This window comes from Microcebus murinus, chromosome 4, assembly GCF_040939455.1.
Source record: "Microcebus murinus isolate Inina chromosome 4, M.murinus_Inina_mat1.0, whole genome shotgun sequence".
In the NCBI taxonomy this organism is placed as follows: Eukaryota; Metazoa; Chordata; class Mammalia; order Primates; family Cheirogaleidae; genus Microcebus; species Microcebus murinus.
The window spans coordinates 8,753,455-8,772,478 of record NC_134107.1 but is presented as its reverse complement, the minus strand read 5'-3'; the positions used below and the strand labels follow the sequence as shown (position 1 = coordinate 8,772,478).

General features: G+C 39.0%; 1 protein-coding gene across 22 annotated transcripts in view; it reads right to left on the bottom strand.

Moving 5' to 3' along the window:
- The window catches only part of PPP6R3 (protein phosphatase 6 regulatory subunit 3), a 147,789-nt gene that overhangs the window by 24,067 nt on the left and 104,698 nt on the right, over positions 1-19,024 (bottom strand). For 10 of the 22 annotated variants that reach the window (XM_012757457.3, XM_012757460.3, XM_012757468.3 and 7 more), the window contains 4 exons: positions 16,233-16,348; positions 14,430-14,515; positions 7,405-7,491; positions 1,530-1,627 (listed from right to left, as the gene is read on the bottom strand). In XM_012757457.3, the coding sequence (XP_012612911.1) occupies positions 1,530-1,627; positions 7,405-7,491; positions 14,430-14,515; positions 16,233-16,348 (387 nt within the window). The remainder of the gene's footprint in view (positions 1-1,529; positions 1,628-7,404; positions 7,492-14,429; positions 14,516-16,232; positions 16,349-19,024) is intronic. The other 12 variants (XM_076001703.1, XM_012757461.3, XM_012757459.3 and 9 more) reach the window with 4 other exon arrangements.

The window sequence follows — 19,024 nt, the reverse complement described above, 5'->3', positions numbered from 1 at the left end:
AGCCATAAGCATTTGACAGACCCTCAAAGCCTTCCTTTCTATAAAATATTTTTAACATGCATAGTAACAACCATGGTTCCACAGGCCATACTAATATAACCAAGAAAAAGGTTATTTGCAAAGAACCAAGTCAAAATATGAAAAAATACATAAAAGCTGTCAGACACTGATCTTTCTTCAGGGATAGCCAAATTCATACACAAAATAAACAGACATCCTGAAATCTTATGCTATAACAAGGCACAATCTAGAAAAAAAAGTAGGGAATAAAAGAATAGCCTATTAAACATAATTTTGAGTAGGTGGGGCTATCTTGTAATTCTTAAAAGATTTATTCTACTCAATCATTATTACAAGCTTCCAACACAAAATTTAAAGAGATTATGGATTCCTAACTAGTAAAATTAAGTAAGAGTCCAGACAGTTAAATGCTCAGTTGCCAAGGGTCTGGTGTGAGGTAGTGGATCCATTCCCAAGTAGATTGCTCCTGGGATATAGGCATGAATTCCTTGTGTTCATGTTCTTTCTGGATTTAAATGAGCCAATTCTTAAGACAACTGACAGCCTTCAACTACTGCTATTTACAGTGGAGCCTCCATTCCATGGTGCCAATATGGCATGTTTATGGCACAATTAGGGGTGTGCTGTAAAAATATTTTAGCTTCTCACATACTGTAAACTGCAATTTGTGACAAATAACAGCCTCCACTGGCTGTAGTTCAACAAATTGTTGAGAATTTAATGCTTCCAAGGCACCACAGCAGATACTGGGTGTCCATGGGCATAATCAGGAAGTCTCCTGTGAACAGTCATCTAATATTCAAATACCAGTTGCCTTAATTTTTTTTCTTAAACTCTGTTCTCAATGAGCTATACTACTCATCTCAAAAATATTTTGTTTATAAATATCTCTTCTTTCCCAAGGCCAGATGCTAGACCATTTGTTTACTTCTGTGAATCACCTATACATTTTCTGTTCATTAATCCTACATAGTATCACTAATTCTCATTTTTATGCTTCTCACCCTGAATGCAGCATGAGTGGTTCAACTGTCTGGCCCTTGGAAAAAACTCAAAATCTACCCTACGAGTCACTTAGAGAAGAGAGTACATGTAGGATAGAGCTACCCCTGCCAGTTTGGTCATCTGCTATAATGTAATATCCCATGCACTTTCTCTTAATGAATGTGCCTCAAGCCAGTTAACATAAGGATTAATTACTTTGGATACCAGTATTTAACATTAAGACCAGGAATTTAGAACAACTAAAATTCTTACAAGTGTAATCTAATGAAAACAGACCTCTGTGAAAGAGGTCAAGCCTAATGGTGAATGCTTCTTTCCTGGCAGTGATGTTTTTTTATGTCCTAATTATCCAGTCTCTGGGATGGAAACGCTGGATAACCATAGAGAGCAGGTGTCTCTCAAATCATGAATGCCAAAGAATAAGAATCCAACAAAATCACAAAAATGTCTCAGAAAGAGCAGGAGTGCATGAGACAGTTACAGAAAGAGGGAAACATACTCACTTGCCAATGTCATCTTGATCTGCAAACTTCTCATCGTTGAAGCCAAACTGGTCAATAAAATTGGACGTCATTTGTTGCATCTGATAATCAGAAAAGGCCTGGCAACCCCAGGACCAGTGACAGTGATATAATGATTCTAATGACATTCTACATACTATTTGCCCATTTGTATTCCAGAAATCATCTTATTTATATAGCCATAGGGCTTTAAAAGTTGGTGTGTTTTTCTAAAAAAAAAATCAAATAATTTCAGACACAATTTGCAAAAAAAGAGAAACGTTTAAAATTTGGTCCACAAGTCATTATATTATAATGCACATGTCACTGTAAGAAACATTAAGTGACCACTCTGTCTAAAATCTTTAGGGAGAGGTTTGGGTTAAGCCTAGTTCGAAGAAGTGATCAAGTGACATGTAACAGTCTGAAATTATGAGGTATGTCAGTCACCTCTGCACACAACCAACTTTATCCTTAGATCCAGCAAGTGGCAACCACCCACCCACCCTCCTTGCCACCTCCCCCACCCCTAATCCACTACAGCAAAATAGCACCAAAGGAAAAATGACTGATGAACACAATTATGATCCTACAAACAAAACATTCAGGGACATTTCATTTTCTCAAAAAGAGATTTAGGTCTTAGAGGCTGAGAAGAGTATAATATAGAAGTCACTTCTATCCTACCTACCTTAAAGAGAGGGCAGAAAGTTTAAACACTTATCTGAAATCACTGTGAAAAGTATGTAACACTAGAAGACCCATGGTGGAACAGTTTTGTTTCCTTACACTGCATCTAGAGAGTACCAGGCTCACCTGGGTTTTCTTAGTTGAAAAATGGGGGAATGTTATAATGGACTCCAGGAAAATATTAATACTCTAATTTAAAACAAGCAGGCTCAAGGAAGCAAGTGAAATCAGCAAGTGTGTTCTCATACATTAATCAGAAGTAAAGAACATTTAAGAATGAGCAAGTGCCACCTCCTCATTTTAACCTAAACATTAAATACAGAGACCAAATAACCAAGTAAATGCTGCCTTGTGGCCAGAGCTGTGCACAGACGATATGGCTGCTTCCCTGGGTGAGCCCATGATGGGTGGGGCAGTGGCACCACTCCAGCGGCCACTTGCTGGGAATGGGACAGCTATGACTTAGTTAAACTGAATTCTCCTTGGTTCCACATCTGAGGGGAGTGCAGATTCCACCCTGCAGACGTACAATGCAGAAATACCTCTACCATTAATTCCTGATTACTTATTCTGGTAGCAGGGAATTATGGCATGGATAATCCAAATTGCAGATCATTAAAAAACAAACCTTATATTTGGCTTTGGAAGGTATCTATTGCTTAGGTCTGAAAAAAGCTATAGTTTCTCTAGAAACAGAGAACCCAAAACTTCCCTTTTCCATGCAAGACAATGGCATACCCATGCCCTTCTGCTCACTCCCACTTCCATGCTGTCCCCTTTCTTGCCCACAGAGATGGTATTATATGAGCACAAGGGGCATGCGGCCAGTGTGCGGCTGGCTATGCAACGGTCACTCATGTTATCACTGCACAGGAAGCTTCACAAGACCACATTTGGTAAGGCATGGAGTGCAACCAAGGCTGAGTCGTGGAAATCTGGTTGAAAGCAATAGAGCAGGGGGACACGTCCTGGGATGCGGGTCTGAATTGTGGATGTATGAATGGAAAATACAACAGGCAGCATTCAGAGCCATTAAATTAAAATTAAAGAAACCAATGCCTCTGAACTGTAGCTTTCTCTTGTATGAGGCAAATAGATGTCTGGAACCTCAAATATGTGGTGAAGAACCATGAAGTTACTCTGCTGAGCAAGCAGCATAAGCCAGGCTCTGAGTTCACCTACAGATTAGAAATTTGGTCATGCAAGGAAGAAGGTCCTTCCCAATAAATTATTTTTTTGCTTCAAATTTTATTTTTAGTTTTTTAGAAACAGAGTCTCACTATGTTGCTCAAGCTGGACTTGAATGGTTGGGCTTAAGCAATCCTCCTGTCTCAGCCTCCTGAGAGCTGTGACTACAGGCATGCACCACTGTGCCTGGCTCCCTCAACATTTTCATACCTCTGGAGAATACACTATGATTCTTCTGGGAAGAAATAGTTCCAAAAGTGTTTTTATATTTTAAATGCTTCAAAAACAGTGCAAATATGAAAAATATCATAAATATATATACATATATGTAGTACATATAGATATACATATGCAGACATACATACATATACACACATGTACACAAATATGTGTTCATTCTCTTTATCCATTCATCTAAAGACAGATATATAGAAACTGACAGACACTAGTAATTTCCATGCAATAATGCAAAGAAAAATTATCAACTGTAGTCCTCATTAGTTCTATTATAGGTTTTAGAAAGACACAAACTAGCAAAGAATTTACATTTCAAATCTAATTTTTCACAAATAAAGCTATCAAAGCTTATAAACCCACATACATGAAGACTATTACTATATTCTATTTAAAGGTATATATAAAGTGCTTTAAACTCTGAGAAATCCAATCTGGAAAACACCACATGGTTGTGTAAGTATTTAAAAAAGCACACTTCCCAGTACTGTCACCCTAGCCCAAAGAGACTGTTCAAGTCACTGAGAAGTGGGACAACCACTTTATTAAGCAAATCTCTTAACAGTAACACCACCAGGCAACAGAAACTACTAGTAAACTAAATTTGGCCTGACTGCCTATCAACAAGCCCGCATGTGATGTGGGGTGATGGGAGGTGACCAGATCAGAACTTTAGAGCCCATCTGTGACAGGGCTGAATTCTCCAGACATTGCACAGGGGAAGAGCACCTCACCCTCCACCCTTCTACTGGGCAGAATCAGAGGGACTGGGAGTGAAACACTAGACTTTAGGAGGCCAGAAAAGGCTGGAGGCATAACAAAATGGGCAGTTGTGAGGAATTTCCTACCTCAAGACAGGCCCTGCTGGTGACAACGTTTGGTCATCTTGTTAAATAACCTGCCCTAACTTCTCTCCACACTTTATTTATGAGGCCCAATTTCAAATGTGGATGGAACTTGAAGCTGATAAACTAACACTCTGATTACTATGATGAAACTCTTAATCAACCTAGACTTGCATTCTCAAAATTTTTAAAAAGTTGCTTTGAAACATATTTCTTATTTTCAAAATGATCCACGGTTGATTTATAGTTTAAACATGCAAAAGCCAAGTTTACTGGAAGCTTGTCAATCAGAAAAAAAATAATTATTCCTCCCACTTTTAAAAGTTTATGTGAAGTGGATACAATTCACAAGATTAGGAGCTTGGTGAAGGCTGGGTTAGTATGTCAGTTTTGTGACTGGGATCATTTCATATACATATCGGCAGTCACTCAAACACACAAAATAATGTAAGAAAACGTTCCCCAGAACAGATACGACTCTGGAACCAGACAGCGTGAGAAATAAGGGGCTCTACTTTCCAGATGTAAAAAAAACTAATTCTAGATTAAATCAGTAGCTCAAAGTCCCAAGTTTAGGGCATTCTTTTTCTGAAAGCTGTATTTCCTTCTTTCCTTTTCTTTTCTTTCTTTCTTTTTTTTTTTTTTTTGAGACAGAGTCTAGCTTGTTGCCCAGGCTAGAGTGAGTGCCGTGGCGTCAGCCTAGCTCACAGCAACCTCAAACTCCTGGGCTCAAGCAATCCTACTGCCTCAGCCTCCCGAGTAGCTGGGACTACAGGCACGCGCCACCATGCCCGGCTAATTTTTTATATATATATTAGTTGGCCAATTAATTTCTTTCTATTTTTATAGTAGAGACAGGGTCTCGCTCAGGCTGGTTTTGAACTCCTGACCTTGAGCAATCCGCCTGCCTCGGCCTCCCAGAGTGCTAGGATTACAAGCGTGAGCCACCACGCCCGGCCCTCCTTTTCTTTTAAAGAGACAGGGCCTTGCTCTGTCATCCAGGCTGGAGTGCAGTGGTGTGATCACAGCTCACTGCAACCTCAAATTCCTAGGCTCAAGTAATCCCTTCTGCCTTGGCTTCTCAATGTGCTGAGATTACAGGTAAGAGTCACGGTGCCAGCTGAAAGCTGTATTTTGACAGGTACAAAAACACCTTGACAGCCGGGCGCGGTGGCTCACGCCTGTAATCCTAGCACTCTGGGAGGCCGAGGCGGGCGGATTGCTCGAGGTCAGGAGTTCAAAACCAGCCTGAGCAAGACCCCGTTTCTACCAAAATATAGAAAGAAATTAATTGACTAACTAAAAAAATATATATACAAAAAAAAATTAGCCGGGCATGGTGGCGCATGCCTGTAGTCCCAGCTACTAGGGAGGCTGAGGCAGTAGGATCGCTGAGCCCAGGAGATTGAGGTTGCTGTGAGCCAGGCTGACGCCACGGCACTCACTCTAGCCTGGGCAACAAAGTGAGACTCTGTCTCAAAAAAAAAAAAAAAAAAAAAAAACACCTTGATAATTTACATATTATATCATCAAGCTTCTTTCTAGGGGTGGACCAATGTATTGCAATTGGGTTCATGTCCGGCTGAGTCCCAGACTATTTAAATGCTCTACAGATGCTTCAGTGGAGAGAGAGAGGCTGTTATCTAAGAACTTCCTGGAGCAATATCAAAGCACTTAGGGGAAAGGGCTGCTTGCAGGCATGAGGGCTCACAGTGAGGCATGGTGGACACCTGGGTGGCCAGTGCTGCCTAACAGCAGGGCAAGACTGGAGGTGGTGAGGGCTGCTGCGCTCCTGGAGAAGCCCCTGCTGCTCAAAAGCACACACATGGGCTGGGTGCTACTCCCTAACCTCAGGAGACTAATTTCTCCAAAGGGCAGAAATGTCAAGAATCAACAGAGAAGCCAACTAAGTGCTAAAATGCTATTTCAGACCTATCTGGAAAAGATGAATCCTAAATAGCCTTAGTATCAAAACCAAGTATGGCATGGAGTTTGTAAGCTGAAAGATAGGGCCAGCATAAGCATCAGAAGCCTCATCCTGGCCCCAGTAAAAGATGAGGCTTAGCAGCTAAGAAAAGAAGCCAAGTAACAGTCAGTGCCACATGGAAAAGTGTCCCCATTAATTCTATTGCCACGCCAAAGCAACTTACACACCAAGACCTTCTGGTCCTGGCTAAGGACAACTTCTCCATATGAACAGCCGATCATCTGCAAAAGGGTTTCTATTTTTAGCTCCCAAACTTGATACCAAGTAGAGAAGTATAATTATTTGTCACTTCTCCAAGAACCACCAATAGATGATAAATCAGTACATTTATTATTTAAATCCCGTTTTCCCCCACAAAGACAATCAACAGCTGATAAATGGAGATGAATTTGGGGGCTGAAGGGTAGACGTGGCAATGAGTTATTTATACTAAAACCTAACTTAGATGTAACTAAAATATAACTTGAAGATTTTAGAAACATACCATTAACAGGGGAAGGAGCATTTTAACAAGCCATTTGGTTAAGGGATATTGGTAAAAGTTTACTCTTACATTTTTAAAAGTCTCATTTCCAGTATTCTTACCCACAGATCTCTAGTACACAAATCTTTAAGCAACAACCCAACAACTGAAGAGGTCTCCATAATGAGCATGTGAGAGACGACTTCTTTTCTACTCAGTTCATTCAAATCACCTGAAAATTTACTGAACTCATCACTGTTATCAGGTATGGAACATTCCCTGGAAACATAATCAATATAAACCTACCTCTTATGTACCCAAAACTTCCTATTTTAAATGCTTTTGCCTAACTAATAAGCAACCCCAAATCACATTCTAATACATAATCTGATTTTGAAGCTGATTCATAAATGGCAACTAAACTATGCATTTAAAATAAAAACAAAAAGCAAAGCTTTAGGCATGACTCACTTGCTGCAAAGAAGAATCCTGTGAGAAACCCGTTTCTTTAAAGTCAATTTCATCATCACTGGATGAATGAATATGGCAGGTTGTAACCTATATGCATAAAAATGTAAAAAACTATTTAACATAGAAAAGTTTTGGACATTTGTATCAGCATTGTTATGGAAAAATCACATTTAGTTTTTCTCTCAATTTGTAACATAAAAAACAAAAGCCAGTCACAGTTGTCAAACCCACCCCATGCTTAAAGGGCACACTCCACTTGGGTCTGGCTACCTGTTCTGTGATATCCACTTCTCGTTCTTTCACTCCTTAGTACTAACATCACCAGAAAACAGATTTTAAAAAAGAGGGATGTGTTACTCCTCCATTTAAGTGATTTTTATAATTATCTCCAGTTAAATGTGTACCAAAAGAAAGGTAGAATAATGGCGCAGATGACACATAAAAATAGTTTGTACGTGCCAGGCCTGTAGGGGGAAACGGCAATCCCCAGGGATTACTAATGAGCCACCAGAAAGGTCAGGTTTAAATATAACCATTTCATTTTAAATTCTTGAATTTCCTGTCCACATTAACAAAAGTATTGTCTATAAGCACTAAATACAACTTGAGTCAATAGTTCTCTGATCATAAAAAGACTCCAAATCTTCTGCCCCTAAAAATCTACACCCCTGCCCTAGAACTTACAACCAACTCTCAGGAATGAAGCAAAAACACAAACATGAACTGCTCACCAATTAATGGTTAAGTGATTTTTATTAATTCATCAATGTCACACAATATTAGGGGGAAGTGAATTAACAATTAGAAATCAAGATATACAAATAAGTACAGTACTAATAATAGTAATTGTTATATAGCAAGTGATAAATATGAACAGTTAATAAAATTCTAGAAACAAGTACTTTTATTCAAGGGTAACTTGTAGTCTCTGAGTTACTTATCCTGTACTTTTCGTAGAAGTGTTTTGGGCGGGAACACTGTTCTTAGGGGAAGACATGAGCTGCTGCCACCTGCCAACTACTGAGGCTATGCCTAATGGCCTGGAGTCACAGAAACTGTCCTGGTCTGTTTTGTGAAGTTGTTCCAACATTGGTTCAAGAAGCCCAAAGTAAATCCAAATAGGTCTGTACAGTGCATGACTTGTAAAATTCTGAATAAACTACTGCCTGGATAAGATTAATCTTTTCTCTTGGTCTGATCATCTTTGGTTAAAAAACAAAACAAAAAAACTAAGCCCAAGTGAAAATAACCCAGTATTTTCAATACTTCCCTCTCCATCCTAAGGTATAAAGCACTCCCATTCTACTTGTGAATCTGGCCTGATGAAATCAAAGGCACACAATTTGTGATCAATGAAGGGCACCTGCCTTGAGTCAAAGTAGCTTTAGTGAGTTACTTGGGAAAGCTGTGGGCATGCGGATGTTCCAGGAAAAGCCAGCCAGAATGCAGAGGGCAGTGTGGAATACTGCTTGGTCACTGCAGCTGGCACCATATGGGACAAGTACATTCACGAGCAGGTCAAGTGCTTGTACTGTGGTGGATTTAGAAAAGCTTCAGGCCACCTGACTGGCAAACTGCTGCAGATATCATGCTAAGCCAGTGTGTGTTTTAGGGGTGGAAACCCATGGTAGGGCACAGAAAGAGAAGACAATGGAAAGAGTAAGCTATATGAACTGAACATGAGAGAACAAAAGAGAGCTGGTTACTCTTAGCCAAGTCTTGCTGTCTTAAGTTCAAATAGGACACTACACATCCTCATTCATAATTTTACTGTTCCTACGTAATTAATAATTAAGATTTTACCACTCATTGAAGATGAGAAACTAACTTTTGTTGAGCAACTACTATGTGCCAGACATTGTGACCCCTTTACATGCTCTACTTAAATTGTATCCTCAAAGCAATCCTGGGAGGTATTTAAAATGTTTTTTCTCCAAAAGGAAATTAGGTTTAGCAAGTTATTATTAATAACTACACAGTGCACACACACCTTTCACAGTTATGTTAATGGAAGATATGATTTTGATTCTACCCTATACCATCCCAGTCTGAATTGCTATTACTAAAATGAGCTAGAAAGACTATTTAATTTACCCATGGGGGATACTTGCTAACCAGAATCCTGTCAGCTCATCACTCAGATGTATACAAAACTAAGTTCCTAACCTACACTTTCAAAAACATTCCTTTTGAGGCATCTCCAGTTCAGTAAATGCTGCCTTAACTCCTGTTCTTCAGCTAAAAACTTTAGTCATCCTGTTTCCTGTATCCCACCAGCAACTGTCCACCCTATCAAAGTGTAACCTAAAATCCTATCACTCCTCAGCAAGTCTATTATGAGCAACCAAGCGCCAGGCCCCACTGCCCCTCACCTGCATTAATGCTAATTAGGCAGTTCACCAGTCTCCCTGCTTGGAACTCTTGCCACATTACAGTCTGTTCTCAACCCAGTAGCCGCAGTGATCCTTCAAAAATGTACATGAAACCATGTCACTTTTTAGTTCAAAATCTAATTGATTTCTTTCTCATCTAAGATCAAAAGCCAACGTGCTCACTGTGAACCAAAAAGCTACAAAAATTCTGGCTTTTCTGTGTCTTTCTGGCCTCAAGTCTTCTGTTCTCTCCCTCGCTCACTCTGTTCCATCCACAACGGACACTGTGCCAGTCCCTGTGCACACTGGGAACCACCCAGACTCAGAGCCCTGCACTTTGCTCTTCCTTTCCCACACCCTCCCTCCAAGTCTTCAGAAATGTTACCTTCTTGTTGAGATTTTCCTCTACCATGTAATTTTCAATTATAAGTCTGCCCCAAATGCTCCCTAACTCCCTCCTCTGCTTTTGTTCCTGGGCACTTACCATCTGAAATATAAACAGTCATGCGTCACCTAGTCACAGGGATATGCTCTGAGAAAGGAGATTTTTAGTCATGCGTACATCAAGTGTACTTATACAAACCTTGATGGTACCGCCTACTGCTCCTACGTTACTGTACAGAATATTATAGGCAATTGTAACACAATGGTAAGTATCTGTGTATCTAAAGATAGAAATGGTACAGTAAAAATACAGTATTCTAATCTTATGGGACCACAATCATATACATGGTCTGTTGCTGACAAAATGTTATATGGCACATGACTATATAAGACACATAATGTGTGTGTACATGTGTCTCTTACCCATTTGTTTATCCATCTCCATTGAAGTGGGGATTTTTGCCCATCTTAGTACTACCACCTTCTGCGTCTGGCACATTGTAGCCACTCAAATATTTATTGAATTAATGAACACTAATAAATCACTAAACAAGAATAAACAAATACAGCAGAATGTAACAAGTATATAAGAACACTTTTGCCAAGCTAGATGCATTATTTTTTCTTGTGAGGTGGGGTCTTGCTCTGTTGCCTAGGCTAGAGTAGAATGCAGTGGTGTGACCAAAGCTCACTGCAGCCTGGAACTCCTGAACTCAAGTGATTCTCCCACAGCCTCCCAAGTAGTTGGGACTACAGGCCCATGCCACCACGCCCAGCTTAAGCTACATGTATTCTCAATAAAGTACACTCTTAATGTTGCATTGAAAAAAAGTTTCTGAGTTATTACCTTCTTTCATAATAAAATCTGAGTTTTATTAACCATTTTTAGTGGAGAAAGGTATTTTCTTCACCTTGGCTGATTCAGTTGCCATGGAAAATTATACATATGATGTGACTATTAAACTCTGAGGCCCATATTAGTGAAGTGGAAGACTCTGACTCTTTGCTGCTCCAAGTGTGGCCCCACTGTGGACGCCTGGCATCAATATAACCTAGGGCCGGTTAGAAATACCAGCTCTCAGCCCAACCTGGGCTCTCCAGGCAATGAATACATGCATATATTCGTATATTTCTACACAACCTCTATCAACTAGCTTATCAGTGATGGCAAAGAAGCACCAATACATTAAAATATTTTCTCCACTAGAGTGGAAGGCAAAAAATGAAAAAAACTCAATTTTCTGAAGTCAGTTTAAAAACATTTCTTATACTATATAAATGTATCTAAATCCTTTCCAATTTTTACAGTTGGGGGCTGAGTCAAAACACAGAGGTCTTTGATATAATTGAAACACCAACTTTTATTGATAATAAACTCAACATAAAAGCATAGGCAGCATATGAATTCACTGTGCACATATTTAGGCATAATGAAGTCAAAAGATTAAAGCACTTTAAATATCTCTGAGGGAGTTTAGTTTAAATTTTGTGGTGGAAGTGAAAGGCCCTTGGGGCTAGGCACAGCATATCCAACATAAATGAATAAGTCCTGGGGCCTAGAGCCAGCAGGACAGGTAAGTGTAGACGGTATATATGAGTCTACCTTTGCTGTGGACAGAAAAGAGAACAAGCCAGGGCAACATACCAATGTTCCAACTCAAGCATGTGGAGGTGAACTACAGGGTGACTCTAGTTCTATGAATATACCTGAAATAATTCCCAGAGAGGTATCCGAGCCACCCTAAAACCACTTAAGTCAGGGCAGTGTGTCTAATCTACGTGTTTGGGAAGGGGAGCAGGGAATAAGCAGCCTATTACTTAACTGTCAAGTCCCTGGATGAATGTGTTAAGAAGGTTAAGGGCACCATGTTTCACACATGGGCACTCTTTGTCACTTTGCAAGGGCAAGGTCCACCGTATTTACCAAGTTGTGTTTATAATAACATTTACAATAGCATATTTTCCCTGGAACATGTTATCCAACTCCACTGAAATACAGCTTAAAAACAATCTGGGCAGGAAAATGAAGACCCTGGAGGATGCACTTAAAACCTCCTTGGTGGCCTAGGACCAATGTATAATATAGGCATCCTTAAACATTTGGAACATCTGCAGCCCTCAAAATACTATAAGCAAAATTTCCTATTGGAAGGATTTAAGACTAAATGGAGGTAGTATTTAAGAAAGAATTTGGGACCAAAGAATTGAAGAGCTCTTGAGATTAATCTGAGAGTCTCAACAGACAGCAAAATAATGGAGTGGGGCTAACTCAACAGGAAATATCAGCAATGTTAAGAGGGCTCTATAAATCTGACCATTTTTGCTAGATAAGCCAACTTATTATTTCACTTAAGTGTGGATTATGTATGTAGTCTAAGTATGATGGCACAAAGTACAGCAAGCAGAGAACTGAGCTCCAATTTGAATGACAGATGGAACCCATAATAATTTTTTTTCAACATAGGTGTAAATATCTACAAGGGGCTGAACACTTATTTTTCACTGCATGCCCACACCCCTCCATGTAGATATATGTAATAATATTTATACACAATTGCATGGCAGCTTTACTGACCACATCATGTATAGTAACTGAGTGTTGTCAGAATTGCAATGAAGTCCTTTTTTACTACAGAACTGCTCAAGAGAAATCTGTCTGAGTTACCTAAGATAAAGAGGTTTTTTTTTTATGAATGCCTGATAACTGAACATTTGACTTTTATCTTTGAAAGCAATCAAAGGATAATTTCAAAAGAAGTTTCACCAACAAAATCAAAACATTACTAAATATTTCTTTATAAATAATAAACATGACAAAACTCCCCTAAAGGAGACTACATTGCCTACAAAGGAATCAATATGGAAACCTCTAAAATTAAATGGTTTAATTTAACAGTATAAGACAATTTCACACTACCTAAAGACTCTGATGATCTAGAATTCTAAGGTTAGGTGATATTCTGGGTATGTAACCCAGCTTAAATTATTTTAACCAACTTGATTGGGGGAAAAAGTCTAAAACTATCTACTCTACAGTGGGTTATACAGTCATTAAAAATGATTTAACCCTTCCTTGATGACCCAGGGCTGTCAGTATAAATGTTAATTTCTCTGTTGGGCTATAATACAAGGAGATACTAGGGGCATTATACCTGTTTAAACTAAATGACCCCACACAGCTCCCTTTTAATATTTATCTCAACTTCCTAATTCTTCCAACTCTTAATACTTCCTAATTCTATCATTATACCCACCTTAAAAGCTATTAACCCACCATTCTGTCAAGATTCTGGAAAAAAAGAACCAAATTTTGTAGATAACCTACAAAGCAGTAGGCACAGGCCTCTTTAGGGAGTGTGTCACAGGATCTATCTAGTGACTGCTCTGTAGCTTTCAGAGCTTGTTTCCCTCTTGTTTCCAAGTTATGTTCTGAACAGGTAAGGCTGCCAGATAATTGAATTCCTAACAGTTGAAGTTCAATTTCTAATTCAATTCCTAATATATGCATTAGAAATTCAAGACTGCAGCTGCTAAATTTCAAATATAGGATTAAATGTCAGACAATAATACTTCAGTGTAGAGTCAAGCACTATTTCCATCAAGATAATCAAAGGCTATCATCTCTTTGATTATCAGCTGATATGTGCTTAAGAAAGCAAATGCTTTCCCCATCTTTAGAAACAAAAACAAAGTAATACTTACCTGAAAACTTAATACATTAAAAAAAAAAAATACGTTCCAAAGTCCAATATAATTTTAAAAAATTATCAATGCCATTATTCCCTGACTAAAAGTACCAATTCTGTTAAAAATTTTAAAGCTGGGGTTTCAAAGTAATCTATAAAATTTTTCCCCACTGGGAATGATCTGACATGAAGGTAAACCCAACTCAATGATACCAGAAAATATCCAAAGGAATATTTAGGTTTCCTAAGCACTCAGAGTTATCTGAGGCACAAGGCAACAAAACCCAGGCGAATTAAAGGAAGGCTAGAGGCTATTTTGTTGAGGTGCTCAGGCAGGAGGGCACAGAGGGAAATGGAAACTAAACAAGGTGTGAAATCAGGGGCTTTTCAGTACCCTTTTGTCATCCCAGGCAGGTAATTGGGAGTTGACTGAACAATTAGCAAGAATATCCTGAATACTGATATGAATTTATCCTTGGCCCACAATTACTGGGGTAAATGGAAGTCCTTTTACATCTTTCTGAATAAATGGGCAAAGTCTAAGAGCAGTGAAAAAATATAAATGTAACCTTGTAAAACCTACTAGATCTACCGTGTTCCTCTTGTTAGTTTCTCCTAAGGAACTCGTGCAGAATGTCTCCCATCGCTCCCTGACTTCATCGGGAAGATCTTCAGAGTGAAAAAAGGAAAAAAAGCATTATCACCACAGTGATGTCCACAAAGATATATAAAGTAAACAGGTAATCCAAGAGTGGGCCTACTCACCTGGTTCATGAATGGTGAGCAAACCCTATCAGCTGAGTAAATGGGTGACAGCCAGGCCAGTGCTCTTAGAGGAATGGAGTTATCAAACTGCCCAAAGCCTAACCTCATAAACTTTCAGAAACCAGAACCCCTTGCCCAACAGTGTATGCATGATTGGGCCAAGGGCCCTAAGTAGCTCTGTGAACTTGTTTCTAAAAATGTTTTGGTAGAAATTTAACTTGGAAAGTGTGTTTCCAACAAGCTCTTCTGAGGTCTTTAAAGAGGGAGGGAGTATATCTTTCATAGTCAAGCAAGTTCAGGAAATACTACAAATGACAGCTCCCAACACTTTCTTGAGATGCTCTGATTGGCATCTAGCCAGAACCCAAACTGGCCTCTCAAATTGCTCTCATCAGATAATGTTTCCTAAATGCTTATGTCATGGACCAACATATGGATACATATGCAATACAGAAATTATATCTTTTAGAGAAATTTTAAAGAAAAGGATACGCAATTACTTTTCTGAGAAAATGAAACGATGGCTGTAATTTTGGAGGCCTTACTAAAGTTGTCATTTGACAATTCTGGTTTAAACACTCATGCATCTGTGCAAACTCAGGTGCACACACATACTACCTGAGAAAGTGACTTCCAATAGATAAAGACTGATCTCAAAAACTTAATCACATTAAGTGGCCATTTCTCCTTGGTTAGGGACATAAAGATAAAACAGTGATAAGAAATGGCTTGAGGAAAAGGCTTATACCTCTTATGCCTCCTCTCTCAAGAAGCAAAATTGCAGGTGGGCAAGCACCATCTGTTCCGTCACTGGGTGACAACTACACTTTTAGTGCATATTCAATAGGTAACGGCCTCTTGAACAAACAACATTCTTAAGAGAAAAACAAAAGGATACACTGGAAAAATACATTTAGCAAGTTAACACCAACTGAATTCAGTACCAGAGAGACGAAAGATTTTTCACATTTAGAGTAAGGCTCGGGACTAGTAACACTGCTAGTATAAAAACCCAGAGTACACAGAGCTCCTAGTGTTCTCATTTTGGAAGAAATGGACTCATGGCCCAGGTGCCACGAGTGCAAAAGGCATACACATAGTTTCTTCCAAATAGCCTTGGTCTGATTAAATTGAAATGCTAGTAAAGAAAGAGTCCTTATAAGCCAATACCCATCATTTTACTTATAGATACCCCCAAAATGCTGGTAAGTGCCTTAATATGCAGTTAAGGGAACTTAATTATAGGCTATATAAAGGCTTTCAAAAGAAAAAAAAAGAGTAATTATAGCTCAAGTGGCTCAACTGCTAGCATATGAGTACTTCAAGCTCAAAAATACAAAAAAGAACATTTCACTGAGCAATGCTCTTTAAAAATGACAGGGAGACTCTAGCATGCTAAACTCAGCCAAGCCTGCCAATGCTTTAAAAGGACTGTAGAAATATGAACAGGGATATAGCCAAGAACTACACTGCTCAAACGCATTCTCAAGAACCTCATTCAAAAAATAATTTGCAAAATATAAACTCCACAAAGTTATTTAAAACACTACACACATTTATAGTTCACTCTTAAGTTTTTTCTCTGATCCAGCAAAAATGTAAACTTTTATAAACAACATACCTTTGATAAGTTGCTGTACCAATGCACTGTTGGGGCCCTTATCAGTACTATGCACGATACAGTTAGCTATCCTTGTTAGGTGTCCCATGTAACCATGCCGTCTTCCTCCCTCAGCCCTGGCAAGAGGTAAAGGACAAACATTCAGATTCCTGATAGGACAGAACGATGAAACAACATGGTAAATCACCACGGATTCTTAAACAATCAGTCTAAAAATTGAGGGCACTGAAGCAGGTAACGATGGACAGGAAAGGAAGGAGAAGGAAAGGAACGGAGGCTGCCAGAGTACTACCAGGCAGCATGGGAGGGAGTGGTCTGAAATCATCTACTCAAAGATTACATGATAGACTCACGAAAGAGGACAGTTTATTCAAATAACAAAAACAATCATTAATTGTCAATAGCATATTATCTTACAAAAAACCAAAGATTCATTGATATCTAATGTTACTGTGACTTCGTATCTTTTTTCATAAAACTGTTTTTCAAACTTTAATCAGATTGTAAGGAACTGAGGTTAAGAATTCTGCTGGTTCACATTCTTAAAAGACATTAAATTTTATTTTTTTATTTTATTTTATTTTTTTTTTAAGATAGCTGTAGAAGATGAAGGGACATTAAATTTTAGTCATATAAATTTTAACAGAAATAATGATCTACCAATGGCATTTCTCAAGTTAAGATATTGGCTGATTTAAGAATTTGGCCATGATAGGAAACGTAGTAAACTGGCACTTGCCCATACACCACATTAAAAAAAATATATAAACAGGGTCTCTCTGTCACATAGGTTGGAGAATACAGGTGTAATCATAGCTCACTGTAAATTTGAATTCCTGGGCTCAAGTGATCCTCCCAGCTCAGCCTCTGGAGCGGCTAGGACTACAGGCACATACTGCCACACCCAGCTAATTAAAAAACAATTTTTTTTTTTTGTAGAGACAGGGCCTCACTATGCTGCTCAGGCTGGTCTCAAACTCCTGGCCTCAAGTGGTCCTCTCATCTCAGCCTTCCAGAGCGCTGGGGTTACAGATGTGAACCACCATGCCTGGCTTGCCCATTTATCACAGGCAGATTAACACTTAGTCCTCATCCTTTCCCTCATTTAAGGTTTAATCTTTCAACCATGATCAATCTTTCTATTTAAACAAACTTTTCATATCAATGTGATTTCTCTATTTTACAAAGTGTCAACACTTTAACTTCTACAAAACAAAATATTTTTGACTGTAGATAGCAGGGAACAAACTAAAGAGATTTCTGCTTAGAGGAAGAAAAATGTTGCAGGAGCCACCAAAAAATAACCATACTATGAGTGAAGGCTTGCCTGGAAAATAAAATATCTGCTAGATAATCTCAGGCGGCCTGGGGATACCTAAGGGTCAAAAGGCACAGAGCTGATCTCAAATGAGTTGCTAAGAGCCTCTGTTAGTTCCACAATAAGATCTAGAGAGCCAATCATTCATATCGCAGCTTCTTAGTTACTTTCCTGTGCTCCCCTGAAGCTCACAGGTGAAAACAAAAGGCCATATCAAACCTGGCCCAGGCTTCCAATTTTAGGCTGCTGGTGCAAGGAAATATGAGGAAAGCTCCTTCAAGACCCCTCCAGATGCGGGGAATGTTATTCCCCAGGCCTTCAGAAGATGGCCTCACAGAAAGAGTAGAATGCAAAGGACCCCTTAGCCACGGCCAGAGAAGGAGTTGGAGAAAGGACAGGAGGTCAGACATATAACCAGAGATGGCACGTGGGCTACACACAGCACCCCAAAGGAGCTCCATTTGGAAGAATGCGTCTGAGGTCTACCAATACTAGCCTCTTCCCACACACAAACTAAATACCAATTTCCCACATACAGTCAAATCAAAATTCTAGCAGTGCTTAATAAACAATTTTTAAAAAAATCAAACCTCACAAAGTAAAGCTGACACCTCCCATGAGTCACCTAGCTCTACCAGGGATCACAAATGAATGTGAACAGAGCCACAAAGCAAGAAAACTCCTGGGAAGGGACCAACCACAAAGGACCATGAGACAACTTTTTGGGGTGATGAAAATGTTCTGATTGTGGTGGTGATTATATGACTTCATCCATCAGTCAGAATTCCTAGGACTATACTCCTAAAATGAATGAGTTTTGACATATGAGAATTATATCAATAAATTTGACTTAAAAACAAATGTAAGAATGCCTTGAGAGTGTTTTCTAAACATACCCTATAACTATCTGCTTCTGAATCTAGGAGTGTCATAAAAGCTTCCAGGGCACCAGAGAGGAATGTTTGTTATAGACAACATCACTAAGAAAAAGTCCTACGTGACAAAGCTACTTACATGTATCAACTAATGCTTCATATAACCTTGCCATCAGCTAATGAAAATTTTCTAAAAAATATTAAGCAATTTTTTCCCTCTAGTTCCATGCATGAAGTGACTCTTCTTCACAATGAGAACACGTACCTTGTTCTGTTCTGCATGGAAGGTGAGCAGGACAAATATGCTGAGTTAAATCATCACGAAGGAGGACTTAAGTTTAACTCACAACTCTTTTCATTCAACTCTGCATTATTCTCAGAAAAACAGCCATTTAACAAGGATCAGGAAATTTCAAAGGGAGCACAGAGGTGGGGAGTACTTCCAACTCCCTGGTTTCCCCACAAGAGAGGTAGAAAGACAGGAGGATCTAAAAGTAAATTACTAGAAAAATATCTGCTACAATGAAATGACCTGGAAGTCCTCGGAAAACTGTTTAAATTGTGAAGTGGATGGTACCATGTAATTATTTTCATTTTTC